The 26,689-nt window shown below is 42.8% G+C and overlaps 2 protein-coding genes across 6 annotated transcripts in view; one reads left to right on the top strand and one right to left on the bottom strand.

The window, feature by feature from the left end:
• The first annotated feature begins 985 nt into the window (after nt 1-985).
• Nucleotides 986-12,419, top strand: LOC143839694 (cell cycle control protein 50C-like). Its single transcript, XM_077342053.1, has 7 exons — nt 986-4,274; nt 4,566-4,676; nt 5,669-5,770; nt 6,985-7,075; nt 8,544-8,684; nt 9,657-9,866; nt 11,125-12,419. The coding sequence occupies exons 1-7, from the start codon at nt 4,074-4,076 to the stop codon at nt 11,313-11,315; spliced, it is 1,047 nt and encodes a 348-aa protein (XP_077198168.1). The 5' UTR covers nt 986-4,073; the 3' UTR covers nt 11,316-12,419.
• A 3,681-nt stretch (nt 12,420-16,100) lies between these two features.
• DCBLD2 (discoidin, CUB and LCCL domain containing 2) overlaps nt 16,101-26,689 on the bottom strand; it is a 34,808-nt gene continuing 24,219 nt past the window's right edge. For 4 of the 5 annotated variants that reach the window (XM_077342047.1, XM_077342049.1, XM_077342052.1 and 1 more), the window contains 6 exons: nt 26,034-26,150; nt 25,385-25,510; nt 24,819-24,918; nt 24,074-24,123; nt 21,154-21,291; nt 16,101-20,000 (listed from right to left, as the gene is read on the bottom strand). In XM_077342047.1, coding sequence (XP_077198162.1) covers nt 19,558-20,000; nt 21,154-21,291; nt 24,074-24,123; nt 24,819-24,918; nt 25,385-25,510; nt 26,034-26,150 — 974 coding nt within the window. In that variant the 3' untranslated portion in view covers nt 16,101-19,557. The remainder of the gene's footprint in view (nt 20,001-21,153; nt 21,292-24,073; nt 24,124-24,818; nt 24,919-25,384; nt 25,511-26,033; nt 26,151-26,689) is intronic. The other variant, XM_077342048.1, reaches the window with a different exon arrangement.

The raw sequence follows: 26,689 nt of genomic DNA, 5'->3' as shown, positions 1-26,689 counted from the left end.
CCCCCCCCCTCCACAGTTCACCTGGACAGAAGACCCCCACACACCAAAAAAAAAGAGAAAAGAATGAAACATCAGGACTGTGATTCTGGAAAGGATTCCCAAAAATTAAAATGGTTTTTACTTTAAAATTTACTTGCACTGATTCACCAAAGGCTGCTAGCTTCTAATCTGTTTAAATATATGGTGCTAATTAACATTCTTCTGTGAAATGATCATTGTATTTATCAGCCATAAACTGGTTTTCAGTTAATCCCTGACATTTTTTTCACACCATGAAGAGATTTAAGTAAACTGGTGTTAAACAGCACCAGTTGTCTTGAATTGCTCCTTTAACTGACTTCTGCATTACAGAGTTCATTGTTCCTCCATAAATAACTGCGTGGTAGTTCAGATATGGTCTCTTGTGGCGCAGAGTGGTAAGGCAGCAGACATGCAGTCTGAAAGCTCTGCTCTTGAGGCTGGGAGTTCAATCCCAGCAGCCGGCTCAGGGTTGACTCAGCCTTCCATCCTTCCGAGGTCGGTAAAATGAGTACCCAGCTTGCTGGGGGGTAAATGGTAATGACTTGGGAAGACACTGGCAAACCACCCCATATTGAGTCTGCCATGAAAACGCTGGAGGGTGTCACCCCAAGGGTCAGACATGACCTGGTGCTTGCACAGGGGATACCTTTGCCTTTTAGTTCAGATCAAAGAGACCTGTGTCCAGAATGCTTCTTTGTGTGCAGGGAGAACTGATTTTTCCTTCTGATTTCAGTCCTTCAGTGGTCCCCAACCTTTTTATCACCAGGGACCACTCAACGCCGGGTACCACTCACCGGGGATCACTCAACGCCTTTTACTGAGGCCCGGTGGGGGGGGTAGTTTACTCCTCTACTCTCAACCACTGCCCTAGCGCTCTCTGATCGCTATGGTAATGTTTAAACATCCCTTCAAAATAAGATACAGACACGCCACAACAATGAAGTGTGTTGTAAAGGGCTGGGGGGGGGGGGAGAAGGCGTCCTTCGGGGCCCACCTCCAATTAGTCGAAGGACCACATGTGGTCCGCAGCCCACAGGTTGGGGATCGCTACTTTAAACAACACTAAACGTCACTTTAGAACTTTCTCTCATTCAAAAGATGCAAGAGACTGAGGTAGGGGAGGAGAGCTTAATTTGTATGAGATATTACACCCACCCTTGGATCTGGACCTTTCTCCTCTCTTGGAAGTGTTAAAAGTGCATGCAGTTATTCTCATTCAGTCTGGCAAATAATACCTAATGTGCAGTTTTCAGAGTTGGAGATTCTTTTCTTTCCTAAAATACAGTTGTATCAAGAAGCATTCAATAACAGTGGGGAAAGTCTGCCACTCTGAATGTTTGTGAATAAGTTGTGAATATGATGCAACCTGAATTATCCCATGGCTTAGAACCACCAGTAATCTCCGTGGATGAAAGGTTTTTTTTATCTGCACTTCATAACTTTATCATACCCAAGATACTTTCTGAAATGTTACTTCTGGGGGGCAGGCGGACCTCAATGTAAAATTTCTGAGGGGAGTCAGAGGAGGGGTGGAGATTAGGGTAAAACCATTCACCACAATTCTTTGGGATCCAACCCCATGTCACCTCAGTATTAAATCTAATCACAAAAAGAAGAAGAAGAGTTGGTTCTTATATGCCGCTTTTCCCTACCCAAAGGAGGCTCAAAGCGGCTTACAGTCGCCTTCCCATTCCTCTCCCCACAACAGACACCCTGTGGGGTGGGTGAGGCTGAGAGAGCCCTGATATCGCTGCTCAGTCAGAACAGTTTTATCAGTGCCGTGGCGAGCCCAAGGTCACCCAGCTGGTTGCATGTGGGGTAGTGCAGAATCGAATCCGGCATACCAGATTAGAAGTCCGCACTCCTAACCACTACACCAAACTGGCTCTCAGAAGCACGAGATGTAGATCTTGAAGACAAAATCAAAGCTCTTGTGTGGTTTCTGACAGGAAAGACTTGCTATCAGCAGCAGCACATGTATTGGGAAGGAGAGAAGAATAGGTAGGAGGGAGAAAGATGGAATATGGTCAGACAGCTAAGATCTTTCTGGGAAAATAATTATGCTACTAATAAAACATGGGGCCTATAGCACGTGCTACACAGATAAATGAGTTTTGCTGAGTCAGTAGGAAATGCCTATTTAAGTGCAACTTGGAGTCTAAGCTGGTGTGGAAGCAACCATGCATCCAACCATGATGGTACCACCCACCATACCTGATTCTTGACAGTCTCCTGCATTGCAAGACTCTCTGAAACTCGACCCTGGATTGGACATTCAGACTCAGGGTGTGGATTTGCCCTACCTGCTTGCTTGAAACTTCTCAGTTTTGACTTGATTCCTGTGACCATGCTCTTGCCATGCCCAGCTCAACTAGGAATTCCATCCAGCTGCTGTAGCTGTCACCATCCTGCCAGAGGCAGCAGCCCAACACAGGGCCTCTCTGAGGCTGGCTGCTCCATAAGGTGGGGGCTCCGCCAGAACGCCTATGCGTGAGGAATTGTTGACCTCACCCACTTGCAGAAGCCCCTGGTCAGATGAATGAAGCATAGGAGAATAGGCAGTCCTATGGATGTGAGAAGGCCATAAAGGTCACTGTACGTTATAGCCCAGATTTTGAACGTGATGATGGACGGGCAGCTAACAGAACGGCTGCAGAGCGGGTATAATGTGCATGCTGCAATACTTAAAGACCACCAAAGCACTTTTTAGACTAGAGCACCTCCAACATTTGTTCACCTGCAGAGACTGCTGCTGCTCTTGCTTTCCACTTAGAGAACCTCCAGTCTATGTTGCAGATCTTCATTCAATCCTCATGAACTAATTTATGCCACAATGACATTTCAGGCATTACGGGACTGGCCTTGATCTGGCAGAAGTCCTGTGGCATCCGTCATGATTCTTAAACCCACTCAGTATAGACAAAACTGGGCATGTGATTAACTGCCCAGAAATCTAGAGCAAATAGAATTTCACTCCATTATCTGATTGCCTTATTTTTACTTTAGCCAGCAAAACCTGCCAAGGTAGCAATGGACTCTTGTCAGCTCCAAGGCATCCTTGGAATGCAGAAACTACTGCAAAGCAATGGAGTGTGATTCTGCTTGAGTTTCGTCAGACAACAAAAAGGGGAACAACAATAACGTGTCACAAAATGTACAGGTTCTTCAGGCTGCTGACAAGATGCAGAGGGCCCATAGTTTAAAACAGCATTTCTCAGGTTTTTTTTACCATTGAGAAACTCCTGAAACATTCTTTGGGCTTCAAGAAACCCCAGAAGTGGCATGATCATGCATAATATGGGTGGGAAGCATAGCTGTTTACATACCCACCCCTGGGCCCTCCCCTTCCCACCCCCTCTAGGCTCAGCATTGGCCATTTGGGGAAGGGTGGGTGGGTTGACATGACGATATATGGTCATATCACCTGATAAATGTTTTAAAAATGTAAAAATATATTTTGTTATTGTTATGTGCGAAGTTGTGTCCGACCCATCGTGACCCCATGGACAATGATCCTCCAGGCCTTCCTGTCCTCTACCATTCCCCGGAGTCCATTTAAGTTTGCACCGACTGCTTCAGTGACTCCATCCAGCCACCTCATTCTCTGTCGTCCCCTTCTTCTTTTGCCCCTTCTTCTTTTGCCCTATAAAATATATACTTCTTCTTCTTCTTTTGCCCTATAAAATATATACAAAATTTTATTAATTCCCACCCATTCATGAAACCCAGGGAGATCGAGAACCCCCTGGTTGAGAAAGCCTGGCTTAAAACTTGCCCAACTCTCTTCGAAATTAGATAGAAAAGGGAGTGGGATGTAATTTTGTGAAGAAACCTGTCAGTGGCATTATATACTTCCTGCTGTTCTGATTAAAGTACATCAGCCCAGGTAGGCAGCACAAGCGGGTGAAAAATGAAGATTGGTATACTGAGATATAGGATGAATAAGTTAATAAATAATTCCAGGGAGTACAAAGGTTTAAAAATGCAATATATATGCTGGCTTTATCAAGGAAAGCTCTCCCAAAGAGACATTGTCCTCTAGCAACACCAACATGGATAAAAAAGGCTCCGCTGCACCAGAACGGCCCTCGAGGTGCCCTGATAACAGTGCATTTAAACAGCAGAAACTCCCTGCCTGGAAGCCCAGGCTCAACCCAGCACCAGTCCTCTCCGCCTTCTTTGGAATTGGCTGCTTCTGCCTTGCTGTGGGAATTGCTCTTCTCCTGGCTGTAACAAGTCTGACGGAAATGCAGGTTTGTTTAAGAATCCTTTGGGGTTTCCTGCTCTCTGGGTTGGGACGTTTCTGGAGATTATAGGGTGGAGCATGGGGAGAGTTAGGTTTGGGAAGGGGTGGGATTGCAGAGGTTGGCACCTTACCCACTTCACAGATTGTTATAAGAATAAAAGTGGGGGGTGAGAGATAAATTATTAGTTTACTGGAAGGAAGGGAAAATGAGCTTAACTGTTATAATAATTTTCACTGAGATGATGGTGATCAAGCTAAATCAAAATACCCTTTGCTGGTTTCTTTTACTTTCTGGCAGATTAACTATTCGGAGAGTTGCTCAGATTGTTCAAAACTACGTGAAAACTCTTCCAACTGGGATAAAGAATGCTTCTGCTTTACCAACTTCACACTTCTGGAAAGTATGCCAGTAGGTAATGATGCTGAAGCTAATAAGATGTACAGGAATGGATGTACAGGAAAATCCAGGCCATATGGTCACCAAAGCTTAAATATTTTTAAAAGTATACATTTCTTAGTAAAGTCAATAAAGGGGGACGAAATTATGAACCCCCAGCTAAGCCAAAGGTGGAGTGGAGTTAACTTCTGACTAAGGCTGTGGGTGGAGTTAACTTCTGGGACTGAGTCCTATATGAGCGTATTAAAGTCTTAGACTGACCACGAGGGACATCTACTTCAGTCTTTATTTTGTTACATTTATATACAGCCCTTGCCTGAGGCTCAAGGCTGTTTACATGGAATGCAAAGAATTATACACTGAACTCAGTTTTGCCAATAAACTAGAATATAACAATGGTAACAGTAAAAATAGCAACAGAAGATATCAGGTTAACAGAATAGTAATCAAACAGGTCCATGGAATAGATTCAGGTACATGGATTCCAGGGAGGGAGGTTCAGGGGCCCAGTAGATGTTGATTCTGGCTGACCTCAGCCTAATGCCTGGCAGAGGCCCTGCAGAACTGCTTTTACAGGCCCTGCAGAACTGCTTTAGTTCCATCAGGGTCCTGATCTCCTCTCAAAGCCCATTCCACCAGGTGGGGGTCAGGACAGAGAAGGCTCTGGCTCTGGTCAAGGTCAAGTAGGCTTCTTTTGGGCCAGGGATCAGTAGCCAGTTGGTGGTGACAGAGCACAAGGCTCTTTGAGGGGCATAGGCAGCCCCTCAGGTACACTGGGCCCTGACTGCGTATGGCTCTGGGAAAGCCACTAAAGACTCTGCCTGTGGCCCTAATTACTGAGCCAAGTCTGATCTCTTTAAGAAATTCAGGGCTTCAGAAGCCATTCCTGTCCAGTGCATTCCAATTATGGCCTCGCTTTCTTGGGTGTTGATAGTGGTTTGCCAGGTCCCAGGCTGGCAGTCCCTCTTTGTTTCTGCATGTCGTTCCTTATGTTTTGTTTTTAGGGTGATATCTTTATGTACTATGGATTGCACAACTTTTATCAGAACCACCGTCGATATGCTCAGTCTAGAAGTGATGAACAGTTATTGGGCCGGAATGTAAATGTAAGGATGTTTGAAGTTCTTTTTATACCACTGATATTTTTGTCATGTTGAAGCTTTCTTGGGTGTAAAGGTTTGTAAAGGTTTCAAGTTTAGGCATGTTACTGCCTTATTTGTAAAGGTTTCAAGTTTAGGCATGTTACTGATAAGAAAGGAGTCTGGCTGATTTAAGATATTTTTAGAGGTCTGCATTTGGGTGTAGTGGTACTATAGAGACCAACCAGCTGTTTAGGGTATAAGTTTTTGAGAGGGGTTTTTTAACTCTAAGAAGCTTACACCTTGAAAATATTGTTTGTCTTTAAGGCACTGTTAGACTCAGAGCCAGCTAGTTTAAAGGCCTCCAATTGGTCTTTTACATCTTATGATGCTGTGAACAACGCATATTGTAGATACAGTGTTTTTTGCCGGTGAATGAGATGCTGTGGTTATAGTTAGGGTGGTGGATTGGGACTGGGAAGACCTGAATCCAATCCCAATTCCATCATGAAGGATAATGGGGGACAGACCTGGCCAATCTCTCATTCCCAGCCTGGCCTCCATCACAGGCTTCTTGGGGAGATAGAGGAATAGAGAACCATGGATGCTTCTCTAAATTCCTGGGAGAGTGATAAAAATGGGAAAGAGGGGGTGAAGACAGTGATGAGAGAGGCTGCCTAGCCTTTTCAGAAAGCATTTCTTTTCCTTTGGCCTAAATGACATCCTTTTACAGTATGGCTTTTACCCCAAATGTAAAGTCATTATGATTTAGATGTTGGTTTTTATACTGTACAAAGAACGTGGCACTGAAATAATTGTTTGTCTGTGGCAGGCAGTTGAGTGACCTTGAGAAAGTGGAATAGGTGGAATTAAGAGATGAACTATGCCAATTAAATGGGGTGCTGTGTAATTCAGAAATAGAGCTATCAGTTATAGAATCATAGAGTTGGAAGGGGCCACACAGGCCATCTAGTCCAACCTCCTGTTCAATGCTCAATTTTTGCTGCCATGTGGGAATGGAAATTGTGTGAGCCAATTCAGGCTCCCTAATCCTTCCAATCAAAAGACATGACTGAAAATTTTATCTGTATTTTCTATATTTCTATGATTTACTAACAAGATTTTGAACAGAATCCTAGGAACGTATAATTCCCATGCCTTCCCTGCCATAGCTAGCTTTACATTTAGGGTTAGGATTTAGTAAAGAGATGTTGCTTCTCTCATGCCTCTCTTGCATTCAGATTCAAAACAGCAACTGTGCACCGTTTGCAGTTTACGGAAATGGGACACCAATGGCTCCATGTGGTGCCATTGCAAACAGCATCTTCAACGGTGAGTGCCATCTGCATTTTGTAAAACATTTTTACTTGACTATGCTTAAATCAATGCCAGAATCTCTTAGAATTGCACTAAGCTTCACAAACAGAATATCTCCATGGACACTCATAGTCTATTGAAGCACTGCTGATCTAAGCCAATTGTGAAAGTTAGAAACGAGACCTAGTCAAGCTTGACCTAGTCAAGTATATTTCAGATCATGCTAAGGGTTGGTGATTCTGCTAGAAATGCCATAATCAAAATGGGCCTGTGAAATATCACATGAAATATTTATGTCCTGCATTGATTGCCTGCCATAGCAGAAAAGCACAAAACCCTCAGCCCCTCCCCACCCCCCCCAAACCCCACAAAGATACGCAACACCAGCACCAAAACACAGACTGTACTCGTAAGGCTCCAAATCTAAATAAGAGAGCTGATGTAGTGGAGCAGTTAGGATGCTGTGCAAGGAAAAGAGAAACCTCAGTTCATAACTGTACACAGTAACAAAACTCTGTGGGTGATCTTGGGTGAACCTCTCTCTGTCTCAGGTTAGCCTCTGCAGTGGGGTTATTGTTGAAGATAAAATGGGGAACAAGGAGGACTATATATGCCAATTTGAGCTCTGTGGGGGAAAGAGGGCATCAAAAATGTGATAGAAAGGAGATAATACAAAAACTTAAATGAGGATTACAGTAAAATCCTGGAAAGAAAAAGGAATGTTTGGAGCACCGTGCCTGAGATAAGCAAGAGTGGACCATGCATTGGAGGTGATTTTGCAAACCGTAGAAGAAACCAGCATACAAGAGGGGATGGGGGGGGGGGGGGAGGAAATGCATCTGTCATGTTATCTAGAAAGAGACAGGCTAGGATCTGAGATCAGTCTTGATGTTCATTAAAAGCAGCTATTAGCCTCAAGAAAAGCGACCTCCCAGACACATATTCCAAATGATATAAATTACAATCCCATTTTTAGCCACCAAGTTAGTTGCATATACTGCAGATTCAGTGTATTGGTCGGATGCAGCAGAACGAAGTGGGAGTCCAGGAGCATCTTGAAGACCAACACAGTATGAGCTTTTCTGTGCATGTACCAACATGAAAGTGTGCATGCATACAACAGCTTGTGCTGTGAATAAAACTTTGTTGATCGTAAAGGTGCCCCTGGCACCCAGTGCAGACTTTATTCTGCATATCCTGTGAATTTTTTTTTATACGCCTGTGTTAGATAGTCACTGAAACGGACCTCAGTCTTGAAGGGGATGTTCTTGCTCTATAAATGTGATTTTCCTTCTTGTGAGAGGGAGAGGATCTTAACATATAAGAGAGAAGTTAATGCCTTCTTCCTGTTTTCACCCTCTGCCTGCTTTTGAAGCATGGTGCATGCGTGGCACATGTTCATGCATACTTGGGGCTCTGTGAAATGGTCACATCTCATATGTTTATTGCTTGGCACAAGATGTTGTCTCTGAACTTTACCCAGATACAATAGATCTTTTTTACTATCCTGATTCTACAACTGCTCTGCGAGTCCCGGTATTGAGACAAGGAAACACATGGTGGACTGATAAAAACGTGAAATTCCGTAATCCAACATCACACAATTTATCTTCTGCATTTGCTGGTAAGAATGATCCTATTGACTTCCTTTAGCGTTGGTTTGTGAGATGCAGCCAGCAGCCTTGCTGGGGGGAAAGTCAGCTTCTTGGCCATGTGGCTTGAGCACATCTCCAAGTAGTGATGATACAAGCCAGTCCCCGTTTCCGGCTGCCTCCATACTGAAGCGGAAGCCCCCGAGTGCGAGCAACAAAAAACGGTGGCCTTGAAGTTGGCGGTCACCATTGAGGCAGCCCCACTCATGATGCAGAGAGACTTTTATAATGTATAATTAGCCATCGATTTTCTCTTTGCTGTTGTGTTCACACACTGATTATTGCTGTTTCCTTGGCCCAGAACATGCATACTGGTGATGAGACGTCCTCCGCCTGCCCCAACCATTCTCTTAGTCCCTCAGAACAGGGCAGGACATTACACCATGGTCTGTTCTGTGATGACACAATGGGACCAGGTCCCAAAGCTGAGACTCAGCTAGGTAAACCATTTTGGATTAAGGTCTTTTATTCGCTTACTGGGAAGCAAATCCCCAGTGCCTGCCTTTTTGCTCCTTGGGCTGTCTGAGCGGTCATCTTTAGGATTCAGCTGAAAGAATGTAGGATTCATGCCTCCATCCATCTGTCTTCCGAGAGACAGCTTGGTGTAGTGGTTAGTTGACTTCTAATCTGGTGAACTGGGTTTGATTCCCCGCTCCTCCTCCATATAAAGCCACAGAACTGATAAAGCTGTTCTGACCGAGCAGTAATATCAGGGCTCTCTCAGCCTCACCCACCCCATAGGGTGTCTGATGTGGGGAGAGGAAAGGGGAGTCGACTATAAGACGCTTTGAGCTTCCTTCGGGTAGAGAAAAGTGGCATATAAGAACCAACTCTTCGTCTTCTTCTTCTTCTTCGTCGTCTTCTTCGTCGTCGTCTTCTTCGTCGTCGTCGTCTTCGTCTTCTTCGTCTTCTTCTTCTTCTTCTTCTTCGTCTTCTTCTTCTAGGGACAGCAAGACCCCCATACTGGCACAAACCAGCCTATTTGCTAGATGCAGAGGATGAAGGAAACAATGGGTATACAAATGATGACTTCGTTATCTGGATGCGAGTAGCAGCCTTCCCTACATTCAAAAACCTTTACCGCCGCCTCAGCCGTATCAATGAGTTTGCCGATGGGCTCCCCAAAGGAAATTACAGTCTACATATATCTTATAGTATCCTTTCTCTGCAGGGTTGCTTAATGTTGCATGGGGGTAGGAATGCAGCCTCTTGCTACCCAAGTGGTTACTTAGAGCAGTGGTCCTCAACCCCCGGTCTGGGGACCGGGACCAGTCCATGGACCGGGACCGGTCCGTGGATCAGTTGTTACCGGGCCGTGGCTCCTCCTCCTCCTCCTCCTCGGCTGCTTCCCCGGGGTCTGCCCTGCCACTCTGCCACCATTGGTGCTCTCCAGTGGCCACCATGACTGGGGCTCCCCCTCGGCGTGGCACTGCACAGCTGTTGCTGGCAGCGCCCCCCAGCGGGCGGCAGGAAGTCAGGGGCGCCGGTGGGAAAGCAAGTAGAGCAGGGGCTCAGGTGGTGGTGATGTCCCTTGGCAAAAGACTCCCCCCCCCTCACCGGGCCTCAGTAAAATTGTCAAGCGTTGACTGGTCCCCAGTGATAAAAAGGTTGGGGACCACTGATTTAGAGCACACGGCACAGCCTAGCTCTGCAGGAGCAAGTGCCTTTTCTGCACCCCACAGTAAAGGGGACTGAGGAATTGTCTCCCTGATAGACGAATGCCTGAGACCTCTTGATTGGCTTTTGGCTGGGGGGAAATGACAAAGAGGTAAAGCTTCCATCATTGAGCTGGTTAAGACATAAGGTAGTGGGGAAGAATGCTTCGCAGAACATCTGTGCCCGCCGAGCCCAATACCAAATCAGAATGGAGATCCAAGAGCAAGAAGTGCAGTAGGACGTCAAACACAAAAGGCCTTTTGGGGTAAGGAAAGGACCTGCTGCAGCTGGATTAGTGCTTTGATAACACCTAATTTAACCATATTCCTTTCGTTATGACTTCACCATGACCAGTTTTAGCTTAACTGAGTTGCAGATGTTCTTTCATTGCAATTTCATGCACACATACACACCCATTTTGCACATTAAAATGATATCAAATGTACAAGTTAAGTTCTGATGCAGCTTCCAGGCAGGAAATAAGTATGACAGAATAGGACAAAGCATTTTAATACTAAAAATATAGATGTCATGCTCATATGACACAAATTTATTTCTTACCCTTTCCCAAGCAGTTTTTACAAGGTATGTTTGGCTCTTCTGTGTTAGGAGAAAATTGATATGCATAATATGTGTTGATAGAGATACAAAACTTTTTTTTTTACATTGTAATGTATATTGGAGACATGCTGATCCATGATTTTATGGAATAAAGCCACTTCCTGTTGATAATGAACCTTAACATGATATTACCAGATTTCCCAGTTTCCAGTTTTGATGGGAAAAAGCACATTGTCCTCTCAACAGTGACATGGAGTGGAGGAAGAAACCTTTTTCTGGGAATAGCTTACATCGTTACTGGTGCAGTGACCCTGTTGGCAGCTTGTGTTATGACAGCCATTTACTTGAAATCCAGGGGAAAGACAACGGAGTTCCAAGATCAATGAAGAAATAAAGGAGGAAAAAGGACCCCAACGGCAGAAGAGGCAAAGCAGGGCCTTCTATTAAGGAACTCTCACCAGTTAAAGCAGATTAACTAGGCCTACAATGCTTTCCTTACCATTCCTTTAGTACAAGTGTTTGAGTGTGCATAAGTTATATTAGTGTAGGATCAAGTCTCCCCCTAGTGCCTTCTCTTTAATATTCCTCAGCTAGTTATCCTAGCAGGGCTACTGCTTCCAGAGACATCTGGCCCCAGAATACCCAAGGAATGTATGCGATCCTTATTTGGTCTCATGGTTCATATGCATCCAATATAGGCAAAGCCGTGCCTGAAGAAACGGACCTTATGAATGCTACCCCCACCTAGCTGTATTAGACAGCACACGGTTGTTTATTCTAGGTTAGTGCGTAAGAATGTCTAATGTTTTCTTCTGCCCACTCACAGGCAGAAGTGCCACTCCACTTTTGCAGGGCCAGCTCCAGGTCTGCAGGGAAGGCACACCTTGAGTAAGATGTTACCTCAGCACCGACTGAATACATTGATTGTCAGTTCCAGCCCGGATCAGGATCAAGGTTTTGGTATTGACCTTTAAGGCCATTTGCGGCTTGGGCCCAACCTATGTGATGGACTGCTTATCTCCTTATGCTCCCTGCAAAGGTCTTCACTCTGCGGGTACTGATCTGTTCGAGGTTCCTCGCCCTAAGGAATACACCTGGCCTCGACCAGAGTCAGGGCTTTCTCAGTCCTGGCCTCCACCTGGTGTAATGAGCTCCCAGGGGAGCTGAGGGCCCTGACAGAGCTATCACAGTTCCGCAGGGTCTGTAAAATGGAGCTCTTCCATCAGGTCTTGGGTTGAGGCAAGAGCCAAGATCAATGTGGCCTCTCCCCAAGCTGAGCGTTAATATCTTTGCCCCCCCCCCACTCCTTGGTTAGTCTGCTCAGGAGTTAAAGTGTATTCAGCCATCAGTCTTGGAGGGTTTGTTGGGGGCTTTATTTGGGTTTTTATTAATTATGATGAAGTTTTATTATTGCAAGCTGCCACGAGTCCTTGGAGAGTGGCAGGATATAAATCTAACAATAAAATCAATAAATAAAATATTAAATATAAGATGCTTCCGTGAACCTGCCTCCTTGTCTCTCCCTAGTCAGTTGCACTCACCCACTTGAGAGCCAGTGCTCACTGACGGCCAGAGGATGCAGAATGGTGGTAGCTGTTCCTTCTGTCCACTGGGCAGAAGAGGGCAGTCAAGCAGTAACTAAGACAAAAAGCAGAGTCAAAGAGCTCTGGGCCTGGCAGTAGTCCAAGTGGGGCTGTGGCCTTCAATCAAAACACAACAGGGATATTCTGTTTAGGCAGTGATACCGTATTGCTATAAGAGGTGACCCCAGCCCAAGAGACAGGATGTCCACCCAAAATAATTATGGCATCAGCTTTTATATCAACATGTTAATTACGCATGCCTAAATCATCTTTTGGTTATAAAATCTCTACACGTGAGTCTTTCATGTAAAATCCATCATTCCTCACACTATAGTCATAACACAAATCACTGAGCAGGGTTGGCCTGCCTGTTTCTCATACAATAGTCTCTACTTTTTGATGTAGATTTTTATTAACAGCCTCTTCCTATGTTTCTCAGTTCTCACATTTTGGTTCACCTAGATATAGCCTACCAGCAGTGTATTGCTCTCCATGATCGTTGCAATTTTGGCTAGTGTCAAAGCGTCCTGACTAGCTGATATACTTCTGTTGTGTGTGAGTGTGTGTGTGTGTGTGTGTGCTGACTTTAGCTAACTTAAGCTGTCTACAATCAGCTAAAATGACTGGGAGCAAAACTGTTCCAAAGGCAATTACTTAGGGCCCTATAATATTGAACATGCGTCCCTTAAAACAACTTAAGCAGGACCAGAGGGATAGATAGTCATGTTTATCCAGAGGTAGCAAAATTCTCCAAGCCATCAAAGGCACTAAAATTTCAGCATTTTGAACTATCAAGCCAGACTTCAGGCCTAATTTACTTTGAGGATGTAGATATACTTCTGGGCTGTACTACTTCAGACATCCTGTGGGGGTTTCCTTTAATTAAAAATAAACATCTCTCTGCACATAGAAAAGGAGGAACCGAGCCTCTTCACTGATATGTTAGTTTTCTAGGTACAAGATTTTTTTTGTATAGAGGCGTATTTGAGTTAAGCACACTCCTACCTGCAGTTTGAACAGCCCAGACAAGCATGAACTTCTCTGAACAGTAACTTCATTCCTCTAAGGAAGGAGACTGCTCTATTATAAGCTCTGCTGTTACATTTGGTGTAGTGGATGTTCATGACTAGGTTAAAAGTTCATGGGAGTTCTCAAGTAACAGCAATATGAACTCCAGGTCTTTTAAATACCATCTGTGGTAGTGACACTGTTCTTGAAGGCTTCCCGGGGAAAACAGCATGTAGCAAGAAATGTATAGTTTGCAAAGGAAGAAGCTGTCAACATAAGTAGGGTCATACATGAATCTGTTCATTAATGTGTCTGTCTTCATCAGGGCTTTTTTTCCACAGCAAAAGTAGCTTTCAGAAAGGATACACCATCTTCCATAGTATTGGCCCCTGTGTGTTTAAGTATGCCGCATGTAACAACACTACACCATTTAGCACACACAGGGAAGAACACCTCCATTGCCAGCTGCAATCAGCACAGGGCAATCACGAAACTGGAATGTAACCAGAAAGTTACAGTCATTTCCTGCTCCTGAGAAAATGTGCCTGTGATTCTTACTGGGCTTGATCCAGGCATCTCTCAGCAGAAAGCACTCACTAGCACAGATCTCTCTTCTGCGCCAGCTGCCCCCTTCGACTTCAGGAAAGTTGATTCCTGGGATCACGAAAACCTTATGGAATTAACAGGGATGGCTGCAGTGTGGAGGGGGCGGAGATTACTCTTCCTGCTTCTTCTGGTCAGCAGAACTGTACTAATGGATTTGTCCTCTGCAGCCTTCCAAGCATCTTACCTGTAGGCTCCCTACTGGGACTCTTCTTCTTCAGCTGTGACACATGGGCTTTTAATGATAGTCAAGCACATAATATCTTACTACCTTCTTAGATGCTGAATTATGAACAGTCTGGTAGCCTGTGCACATCAGCCTTTGTTCCCTGAGCATTTGGAATGCTTGTGCATATTCCACACCAATCAGGGACAAAGGCAAGCAACATACAATATAAATTTACAGCAATTCTGGAAGAGGGCTTCAGTGCCTTATCCATGATTAAATGCAAATAAATTGATACAGGTACATACACCCCAGTTATGGTTTGGGGGGGGGGGTGTCATTTAGGATGTCATAGTGCAGGTGACTTTATCGCAGTGTACACATGACAGTACTCCATTCAATTCTTACCATAATAGCTAATATGTAATGACTGGTAAAAGGCTGACGTGCAAATCTCCAGAAGGAACTCCGTAAATTGGGTGAGTGCACTACAGTGTGGCCAGTGAAGTTCAGTACAAATTGATGCAAAAAAAAAAAAAAAAAATCCCAACTTCAGGTATATGCTAATGGGGTTTGAACTTACTGGACCGAGAAGGGAAAGAGACCTTGGGTTGTGATGGATAGCTCACCGATAGTTTCAGCCTACTGTGCTGCAGCAGTAGAAAGGGGGAACTCCATGCTGGGGATTAATAGGCAAGCGACTGAAAATAAAACAACCACTATTATAATGCCACCATATGGATCTTTGGTGTGATCCCACATGGAATACAATGTGCAGCTTTGGTCACCGTATCTCAAAAAGGACATTGAAGAGCTGGAATTAAACAGGAGAAATGAACCGAAATGATTAAGGAGTTGAAGCACTTTTCCCATGAGGAAACCCTGAAGTGTCTGGGACTTTTCATCTTAGAGAGAGATACCTAATGGCAAACATGACAGAAGTTCATAAAATTATTTGTAAAGAAAGTGGGCAAAGAGAACATTTTCCTCACTCTCTCAAAATGCTAGAACTGAAAGGCATCCAATGAAGTTAAGGGGCAGCAGAATGAGGGCAGACAAAAGGAAATACTGAACAAGTGACTAATATGTGGGATTCACCGTCAACAGATTGTAGCAATGACCACAGGCACAGATGGCTTTAACAGATACCCAAAACACGGGCCTATCAATATCTACTAGCCCTGATGACTAAAGAAAACATCTACACTCAGTGGCAGTAAACCTCTAAATAGCAAGGCTAGGAGGCTACATCAAGGGGAGGCTTGGAGGTTGTCCCCCCAGAGGAATTCCCTGGTCACTGTGTGAGACAGGATGTTGGACTAGATGGACCACTGGTTCTTACGTTCTTATGATTAATCTAGCCATGCCTCTTACCTAACAATCTACCTGAAAGCCCCATGTAGTTACTTTTAAAATGTTCTACTGAAACAATAAAAAAGATGTACATTTTCTATTCAAAACAGATGAAGCAGTATATATCATAAAGTCTATCCTCATAACAGCTGCAACATACCTGTGCACTGACAAAATGGTATCGCAAGGATGGCTGGAGAGGAGCTTTGGCAGAAAGCCACATGAGCTTACATACCACAAACAAGGACAGATTTAGGTTCTTCAGATCAGAACTACAACCTCAATTTCCACTGAGGTCCCTGACACCGAATAAAAAATGTGTATTGCTGAAAAGGAGGTATTCTTCAAAAGGTTGATGTAATTTACTGCCCATTGGCTGGTATATCCAATACTATCAAAACCAGAATCAGATTCTTTTTCTGATTTACAAGGACAATGTTGGTACAGAATAACCACGATTTCCACATTGTGCATTTTATTTAAAAGTTTTTTTTACATACATTAAAAAAATCACTATTCATATAGTCTAAATTCTAGCAACATATACAAACACAGAGTGACTACATAACATGCTGAGGTAAGAAAGTACATTCTAGGAAAATAACCACTCAACATTATTTGCACCCATCACTCTGTGCTAAAACACAGACCCGTCTGCGTACCCTTGAGACAACATACTAGACACAATATCAACGCTGGGCCTAAAAGAAACAACCAAGCACTTACTGTGACAGTTGTCTGTGCTGTGTATCTTACATTCAGGAATCAATAAGTTAGTGCCTAAAATACCGGGCAGCAAATCAAGAATGCTCAGTTTTCATCTTGTTGACACTTTAGATACATTCAGTTTCCCATACAGTAACGTGCTGACAGGCTCTTACTGCAACATACCATTGAAGGTAAGTTTTCTTGTGCACCCAGCACGCCAAAAATCTATGGGCCTTGATATGTACATTAATTCCAACCAAGCACAAGGTTGCCCTAGCTTGTGAAATGGTCAAGTGAACCTTTGGTTTTTCATGCCTTGAATCTGACAGGAAATGCACATTTAAAGAGGACTGCAAGAAACTATCAAACGTACTGTAATGAAACAGTCATTTCATCTGGCAATTCAATTTACTCTTGTTTAAACTTTGCTCATAACCCAACCAATAGAATTAAGATGTATGGGCGTATGGGCAAGAACATTTGCTGTTAAGGAATATCAGCTCTTGTGATCCGAATGACATAGGTATTCAACTAATTGGGTCCACCCCATTTTGTCCAAATGTATGATTTAGATTTTCTGAAGAAATTAGTTTTCAAGGAAGCAGAAAGAACAGAGAAACAGGATTTGTACGTGTATTTGGCCGCAAGAGTTGCCCTCTTTTTCTTTCTAAAATTAATAATTCATCCACAGAAACACCACCACTTTACCAAATGTATATGCCTTTGTGATCCCTAGAGACTATATAAGCATATGCTACTCCTACATACCATCAAAGGGGCAAATTTTAAGATTAAGATTGTAGCAACACGGCAGATCTGGCCAGTTCTGGGCTTAAAATATACCCAAGAACCTCACAAGAACTATCAGGCAGATACAGACACATATTCTGAATGTTTTCTTAGGTCAGCTATTTAACTCTGGTGTACCGCAGTTACAGGATAAAAATAAGTTATGTATCGTTTTTATAAATTAAAAAAAAATTAAGTGGAAGAAGGCACAAGAGCAAACCTAGGCCACTAAAATCAGGCTAAGGAGTACTGATGCTTTTTAACAGCTGTGATTGTCATGAGTAACCTAACCAGCCAGCTGCAATGAAATATATTGTGCAATTGACAATACAGACCACAAGAAAAACACACAATGCTCCTTGGAATTTATACGTTCATACAAGATGTGAAGTCCATAAAACTGGGCTATTGCTTATAGAGAAATATCACAGTTATCTATTTGACATCCTCACTACATACAATGCCACTACACTACCATAAAAACAAAGAATTCTTTTTACGTTCCCTTAAGATGAGGCTGTGCTTTTCTCTTGACACGTTTAAACATGACAAAGGGGGATTTGACATGTAATGTTATATATAGCTATTTTAACTTTCATCATGTGTAAAGTTACTAACTAGTTCAAGTATATAAATCTTTGGGAAAAAATAATGTCACTGGGAGTTGTAAGGAAAGAATTCTCTTTCAAACTCCAAAAAGAACCACTGACTATTACAAACCTGTAGAATTTAGTGAGCTGAAAAACTAGTATGGGTGCATCTTGATAATATATCAAATGCAAAACAATTAAAGGTGATACTGTGTTTTACTCCAGTGGCCAACAAGCTTCACATTAAAGGCTCTAGGTTATTCAAATGTATGCATGTTCTCCTTAAGGCATATCAATATCCAAAAATATGCCAGGAAAGCAAATGGTATAACAATGGATTTTATACCTCATAATAATAACGCATACACAACTGTATCCATGTGCTTAGACTTTGCAGAGCTGAACATCTTTCTATCTCCTTAAAAATGTATTTATTCATTTAAAATAGAATACATTTTTATAGTCTCCAAGGAGCCATAAGGAGTCCCCCCCCCCCCCCCCCCAGTTACATGAGCCAGCTTGGTGTAGTAGTTAAGAACCATGTCCTGTAATCTGGAGAGCCAGGTTTGATTCTCCACTCCTCCAGCTGGGTGACCTTGGGCTAGTTACAATCCTGTTAGAGCTGTTCTGTCAGAACTCTCTCAAACCCACCTACTTTTCTGTCTGTTATGGGAAGAGGAAAGGAAGGCAATTGTAAGCTGTCTTGAGACTCATTCAGATAGTGAAAAGGGGGGGGGGTATACAAACCAACTCTTCTTCTAGCTTTGCACTTCCTGAAACACACTCCCACATATAAAGGGAGGCAATTTCAATTTTACTGGGTTCATTATGTAGTCTAGTGGAGGTAAGAAAAATACTACTTAAAATATTTCGAACCATGACTGAAGTAAAGACAATGAATTAGTACTCACTCATGTCTGCTGAGATGATCAGTGCAGAGTGAATTCTGACTCTTATGACATTTAGACTTTCTAGAGATGTCTGATCACTTTAGTCTGGAATCCCTAATCTTGTTGGGCTTATGGACGCTCCTGAAATTTTGAGAGCAGTCAGAGGACACCACCACATGACAACTGTCCCTAAATGTTGGGAGCCAAGCCTCTTCCTATGAGGGGAGCCAGTTCTTTCTCAATAGGTCTTTCTTCCAGACAAAAAGTGATGCCTCCTGGATTCTTCTAAAGCTCCTCCTGCTACGAGATTGGCTCTTTTGCTTTGGGGAAGACAAGCTTTGTCAACGTAGAAAATAGGTGCTGGCAAACCCACCGATGGTGAGCAGAACGGCACCAAAGTCTGGGATCACTGGTCTAGGCTACCCATTGATTTTACTAAAGAAAATAATTTTAGGAATCAACTTCACCTATCAAAACTTAGTAAAACAGTTTCCATTCATCCATGTTACCAGAAGTGCAATAATTAATTAACATTTACAATAGTATTATGCATTTATTGAAAGGTATGTGTTAGATGCTAGTTAACTTAAACCAGTAGGCTTTAGTGATTGTCCATGTCCAGAAGAGTACCTTGCTTTTTGCCTGGCACTTCCACCACACATCACTGACCTAGAACTATTTATGTGTCTGCGGTGAAATAGTTATTTACACTCAGTCAATAATCATCTTTGCAAGGTTCTTGTACTGGTTTAGCAAAGAATGCAGTACCTATCAGTAGTGAATAGAAAGCCCATTGTTTTATGAAAAGCAAGGCAGTAGTTGTGTACAGACCCCACAAAAGGGTAATTTACTCTCTTTTTTTGGCCTCAGTTCTCATATTTTGCTTGAAAAAGTCCAAATAATCTTTTTTAAAAAGTCATCTTCAAAGGATTTAATGTTTAACTAATGTCTTCTTTACTTCCTGTGGAATGTGGCATGATTTGTGGTACTTGGTATAACAATTTATCTGAGGGATTAAGTCCTGGCATCCCCTTGGGTGTATCATACAGTACGTGCGTAGGTGATGAACTGTCTGCCCTAGAAACAAGTTTATTGTAAGCTCCCACTAGAGGAGGGGCTGGATTCCCTGAAGTCTTGAAAGTAGACACAGAAGTAATGCCAGAAGGGGCTGCAGGATGACCTGACATATCCATTACTATTGGTGTTGCATATTCTGGTCCAGATATTGGTAGTGGTTCAGCATACGCATGATAAATCTCTTGCTCGGGTGAGTTGTAAGGATCCATATCAGCATAGCTTGTTTCCTTCCCATCTTCTGGCTTAAAAGTAGACCTCTGATGGAGTGTGCCAACAATTCCTCCCACCAATGGTTGTGCATACTCTAGGCAGAGAACAAGTTCAACAACAGGAAGATTTTTTTTTTCATCTCCAATGTAACATTTCGTAGTGATAAATAAATTTTAAAAAAACTTAAAAGAGCCTGTTCCTTATAAGACACAAGCACATGGGACCGTCTGTGTGAGTCAGCAATTCCCAGTACATGTCCAGGCCTGGCCAGGCCAGGAAAGTCTGATCCCATCAGATCTAGGAAGCTAAGCGGGGTCAGCCCTGGCTAGCGAAGGGAGACCTCCAAGGAATACCAGGGCTGTAACACAGGGGCAGGCAATGCAAATGACCTCTTGCTCACCAAGCCAGATCATCTTAGGATCTCTGGGCTACATTACACACATGCCGTATGATAAATAAATATTATAAATAAATAAAATAATAATCCCAACATATGTGTGAACCAGTACCCTTTTATCTTCAGCACAGAATTTTATTTTAAACTAGCTTCAAAGCCCGTTCCTAAGAACGGGCCTTGAATGGGTCCCCCCCTCTAGACCCCGGCCAGGCAGCGTACGATTTAGACTGCAGCTCGCAACCGGATCAAGTGGGGTGGGCGGGGGCTGGACAGCTCGTTATCAGGGCCAGAACAGAGCTCCTTAGCAGGCAGTCAGCAGGCCCTGCTTAGCAGGCCAAGAGGGCCTCATTAGCAGGCCCTCCATCATGACTCTTTGCCCAGGGCCCTCTCCCCTTACCTGCTGCGGGCTCCAGGCACTGAGGCGCATCTTAGAGCAAAGAAGCTAGAGTCCAGGGACAGAGGGCAGGAGTTGCAGAAGCAGGACCAATTAGGGTGCAGCCAGCGTTGCATGATCTATGGTACTTGGTATAACAATTAATCTGAGGGATTAAGTCCTGGCATCCCCTTGAGTGTATCATATGGTATGTGCGTAGGTGATGAACTGTGACATGATCTGTGGTACTGGCTGCACCCTGATTGGCCCTATTCCAACTTGGCCAGCCAGGCACATTCCACCCCCCAGGATGTTTCAAAAATATATAGAGGAACCATGGATAAGGATGAGAGGAAGGATATGAGGGAAAATTGTAAAGTAAAACTACCTAGGTTTCTTTTTCAGAGATGAAGATACCTTAAGTATTTTGGTTTAAATATTTATATAACTCAAAATCAATTTGGGAAGCCCAGATACCTGCAGACTGTGTTTGTAACATGGACGTTACTTCTCTTGATCTAAGGCAATTCACTTCGCTGCTGCTGTAACGAACAGGCATTTCCTCGTGCTCTGACGACTTGGCAGGAAGAAACTGCTTCATTCCTTTCCACCAGCCTAAATCAAGATACAAGGAAGGGAGAAATTCTCATGCCTCAGTTACAAGTGACATAAGGAAAGTTAGTTTGAACTGCATCATATGCATTTCATTAGCTATTTTTGTAACTCTCTTACAAAAATATTTCTTATTGTTTTATGTCAAGACAACAGAGGACTCCGTTCATAACGCATCCATGTTTTCTGAATTCAAGGTCAAACTGAGGATACCATGAGGCTTAGTCTACATGCTGAATAGGCTTCACTATGAAACTATTTTAACTTGGAAACTTATCACTTTAAGATGTCAGTGGTCTGTTATTGCGGTCTACACTTTTATTCTAGTCTAAGGTTTGAATTTTGGAGTTATAATATTTTCCAATGTTTTGTTTTTATTATTTTTATTTTGTACTCCATCTCAGGCAGGTTCCTAGAAAGGTGGAATAAAAATGTTCTAAATAAATTAGAAATTTAAACAAATTTCTGATTTTATGTTGAAGGGTGCTTTGTGCAGACAAGTGGCAAGTAGTGAATAATTTAAACAATACATGGAAGGATCATTAGGAGGGAACTATTTACATATTTAAAAATTTACACACTAATTCCTGTTTCTCTTTCTCAAGATGTATTCTAATGAAGAAAAATTTGTTAACATCTCACAGGTTACCAGCTGAAATACCATCGGCCATAGGCTGGCCTCTGTGTTGATGGGCAAATCCATACAAAGAGTTGTGATACAGAGTTCTGCAAGCCTAGGGAACCCCAGGTTTACAAAAATATGTTTTATGTAACTAATTGTGGAGCACAACCCCCTCACATGTTAATAGCAATGTCTGCACATCGGCTGACACTGCAAAACAACTCAGAGTTTGGATGGCATTTTTTCCACAATGGCCAGGACAACATTGGGAGTGCAAAAATGCAAAGGTGGACATAAGAACAGAAAAGGGAAATCAGCTGGAGCTGACTCCAACTTACCTTTCTTGTTCCCTTCTCCCATTTCACTATGTGAGGGAGAGGGGGAAAGAGGCAAGCTAACAAGTAGGGAAATCTAAGCAGGTGGGCAGAGGCAAGCCAGAGTGGGGGGAGCAAGCCAGAACTGGAGATGAGAGAAGTCTAAATGCAGCAGGAAGGAAAACAGGATTTTTCTCTCTCCAACTCCCTCAGGGGGTTCTCCTCTACTATTTTCCATAAAACATTTAAGGATGTCTTGTCACCACAACTGGACAAGATAGGTCACTATTCCGTACTATTCTACAGAATGATCTACAAAACAAAATTTGTTGCTGGCAGCTACTGAACACCAAGTGTGAGAGGCTTTCCAGGACAGTGTTTCATGCTCTTTATATTGGGTCACATAGCTGGCTAGACCAGGCTAGCCTGATCTCATCAGAAGCTAAACAGGGTTGACCCTTATTAGTGCTTAGATGGGAGACCAACAAGGAAATCCCAGGTTGCTAAGCACAGGAAGGCTCTGGCAAGCCACATTTGTTCATCTTTTACCTTGAAAACCCTTCAGGGTCACTGTAAGTTTGACAGCACTTTGCACACGTGCACATTATAGCTCACTGATATCAAATTTCCAGCACATTACTGCTGAAATCACTTAACAAAAACTGTTCATATAGAGAGAACCCCGTTTAAAAGAATGTGACATAGAGACCATTTCTGCACCGGAGGCTTCGTCCTGAGCTAAAGGCTGGAGTTTGAGCCCTGCCTTTTTCTGCTCCTGCATGGGGAAGCATTTGACCCAGTACACCTCAGCTGCCCCAGATTTGTGCTCCCGTACAAGAGCCGGGGCTGCGAAGTTTCCAGTGTGGAAATGGTCGGGTAGGGAAAGAAGATGGGGATAAACAAAGTAAGAATGTGTGTGCATTAGGACAATGCAGGATCATCTGGAAAGCCAGAAAGTTTAGAGGTAAAGCTGACTACTTGCAGCCTGTAACTGGTACTGAAAATTATGGGATATGTGGCAATTCCCAATTACTTTATTATTATCCATGCTATTGTTTAGATCAGCCTTTCTCAACTTTTTTTACCATGGAGAAATGGCTGAAATATTCTTCAGGCTTCAAGAAACCTCAGAAGTGGTGAAATCATGTAGAATATGGTTGGGAAACATAGGTGTGTACACACCAACCTGAGCCCCTCCCCTTCCCTCCAGGCCCATTGTTGGCTATTTTGGAGGGGGGGGGGGGAAACAGGTCAACGTGACCATATATGGTCATATCACCCAATAAATGTTTAACATTTTTTAAAAAATAAATTAAAAATTCATTAACTCTCTCCCATTTGGGAAACCTTTCCAGGACCATCAAGGATCCCCAGGGTTTCCTGAAACCCTGGTTAAATAGTTGAGGCTATACTTTAGCTTTAAGTGAGCTGTATTCTTCATTCTGAAGCAATGGCTAATTACAATTGCTCTTTTGGAGAATAACAGGCTCTTGGCAAGTGATGGAAGAGACCTGTATCTTAGAAAGTGGACCAAGTGCTTTCACACAAGCTGGGTAATTCACCGTCAATCCACTTTCAGTGTGCTTTAGTGATCATCTGCAAGTGCATTTGCTGTTTCACACAGTAAAATCCAGTTGCAAAGTGGACTGAAAGCTGATTGAAAGCACCATTATTCAGTGTGTCAGAAAGTGCCTGCTTCATCCCAGCTCAAATCAGCCACTGCTGCATTATGTTTGGGACATAATAATCACCCTTTTATTGCTAACAGGAATAAGATGCACGAATATCTGCTAATCTCAGTGCTTAAATGTGACAGCTACACATTCTATGATGGTTGTTATTATGTTACCTGCACGGTCCCAGTAGGGTATATTGTAAGTTCCTTCTGCTTTTTTCTTTCTGAAATGGATGAAAATTCATTCGTATCATCAATATGCAGGAGACATTCATGATTGATAAAAACATGGCACAAGTTATTTGAGGGGGAAATGTATGCCAGTAGAAGTTTTTAAACACAGGAAGTACCCGAAGGAGCCCCAAAGCGGCTTACAAAACCTTTCCTTAGTCTCCGCACAGCAGACAGCCTGTGAGGTAGGTGGGGCTGAAAGAACTCTAAGAGAACTGCTGTGAGAACAGCTCTAAGAGTACTATAACTAGCCCAAAGTCATCTAGTTGGCTGCATGTGGAGGAGTGGGGAATCAACCCAGGTCCTCTAGATTAGAGTCTGCTGTTCTTTAACCACTACACCATGCTGGCTCTCAAGAAAGGCTTTTGTTACAAAACTTTCAACTTTTATAACCCCCCAAAATCTTTTATTGTAAAGTAATTGTTCTGACAGTTTCATACACCAATCTTCACTAAGCATCAAATAATGTCTACAGAACTTTTCTAGCACCTGTTCTTCCTTGAGGTGGCCCAGTAAACACTACACTACCAAAAACAAACCTACTTTTCAACATACTCATACTGTTCAAGTATAACAACAATCTTATCCCAGTGCTGACACTGATTTTGAATAAATTACTTTGGAATTTTGCCCCCTTTATATGCACATGCCATATTTTATCCCAGGATAGGGTGTAAAGTTCATTTACCTGTTTCTCCAATGCCAGGCACAAACTAAGATCAAGATGAGGGTGGTAATGACCATGACCAAAACAGGCACCAGAACAGCAACCAAGGCCACATCTGAAACTCATTAAATAAAGGAGAGTTGGTAGGCTCCTTTAAAGCTTCTTTGGTAAGATCCCCAACTTTAAATTATATAAATCTTCAAGGCAACTTGTTTAAGCAGCCATTTAATTCCTTCTTACAGGGCCATCCTAAGTGGAGCTACCCCGTTCAAAGGCCAATACAGACAATGGACCTGCAGCTGGGAGCTCTTAAATTGTTCACTAACTAGTCATGAATTATTGTCATTCCTGTGGCACTTTTCAGTATACAGAACACTTGACATGTCTTACCTAACACCTGGGTTACTAAATAATACAATTGTACATACACATTATCCACCCATATTGTATAAATGAAGAATGTTCATAAAAAGATGAATTCTCTGATACAGTCCCCCTTCCACATACAAGGTAATGAAATCAAGACAAATTTAAGATTTAACTAAAAGCATAATGCTGGTGTATTACTATTTATTAAATATCAGTACCTTTGGTTACACTTGGAGTTACTGTTGTGTTCTTGATCTCTGGTGTGAAGGTTGTTTTGTCAATCTGCAAAGGCAAGTCATTTCTGCTTCTGGGTGGTAGGGGTATTCTCAGTCTTGGACCCCAAACTTTAAATAAAACCAAAATCTAGAGGTTACATATTTATATTATTTGCTCAACAGTATAACACACCCAATTCATCAGAGCCTTTATATTAACTCTATTCTAGCACAAAAACTATTACTAAAACTGAAGTGCCAGCAAATAAACTAGTAGAACTAATGTACACACCCCACTTTCCTCAAAACAATCTAGGGCTGCCAGTCTCCAGGTAGGAACTAGACATCTCCTGGAATTATAACTCATCCCCAGAGTACAAAAATAAGTTCCCTGGAAAAAATGGCTATCTTTGTTAACTTGGTTATATCCCCCAGAGGTCCCTCCTCTCCCCTCCGACTCCACCACCAAAACTCTAGGAATTTCCCAACCTGGAGCTGACAACTCTAAATGTCAGGTGCTCTATTAACATTTGCACAGCAGGAACATGATTTGTGATGCTGAAATCAACTCTTGATATAAATGTAGTAGACAGGAGTGCCAACCAATTAAATAAACAGTACTGCTGCAATACTGTTCCTTAGATCTCAGTACCTTCCATTTCACTTTGAGTTACTCGTGTGTTCTTGATCTCAGGTGTGAATGTTGGTTTATCAGTCTGCAAGGGGAGGTCATTGTTGCTCCTAGGCGGTGGGTGCATTGGAGCCCGGACTTTAAATAAAATCAAAATAATTAATTATTTAGTTATTATTTGATTTCTATAAACGCCCCTCCTAGTATAGTAGCTCATGGCGGTTTACAGCATTTTAAACCAGAGAAAATTTGCATTGTCCATAATATAATAAAACAATAAAATTCAGTATAAAATTATAGAACAGTCAAATCAACTCGTATATGTTAAAGCTTCTGGCGTCCTGCCTGCTAAATGCTTCTTGCATTCAGGGATTGTACCTATGTGGGGGTCCGCTAGATGTTATGTCCTTATTGGCCCCAACCAAACACCTAGTGGAAGAGCTCCATCTTGCAGGTCCCCCAGGACTGAACAAGTTCCGTCAGGGCCCTCAGCTCTTCTGGGAGCTCATTCCACCAGGTAGAAGTCAGGACAGAAAAGGTCCTGGCCCTGGTTGAGACCAAATATACCCCTCTAAGGCCAGGGATCACTAGCCTGTTGGAATTGGTGGAGTGAAATGCTCATTGGGGGGTATTTTATCCATGGAGCAGAAGACTTTGGCATTTTATAAGGTACATTT

The sequence above is a fragment of the Paroedura picta genome, chromosome 6 (genome assembly GCF_049243985.1).
Source record: "Paroedura picta isolate Pp20150507F chromosome 6, Ppicta_v3.0, whole genome shotgun sequence".
In the NCBI taxonomy this organism is placed as follows: domain Eukaryota; kingdom Metazoa; phylum Chordata; class Lepidosauria; order Squamata; family Gekkonidae; genus Paroedura; species Paroedura picta.
Note: the sequence above shows the minus strand (reverse complement) of the source record. Positions and strands in the feature narration are given on the sequence as shown.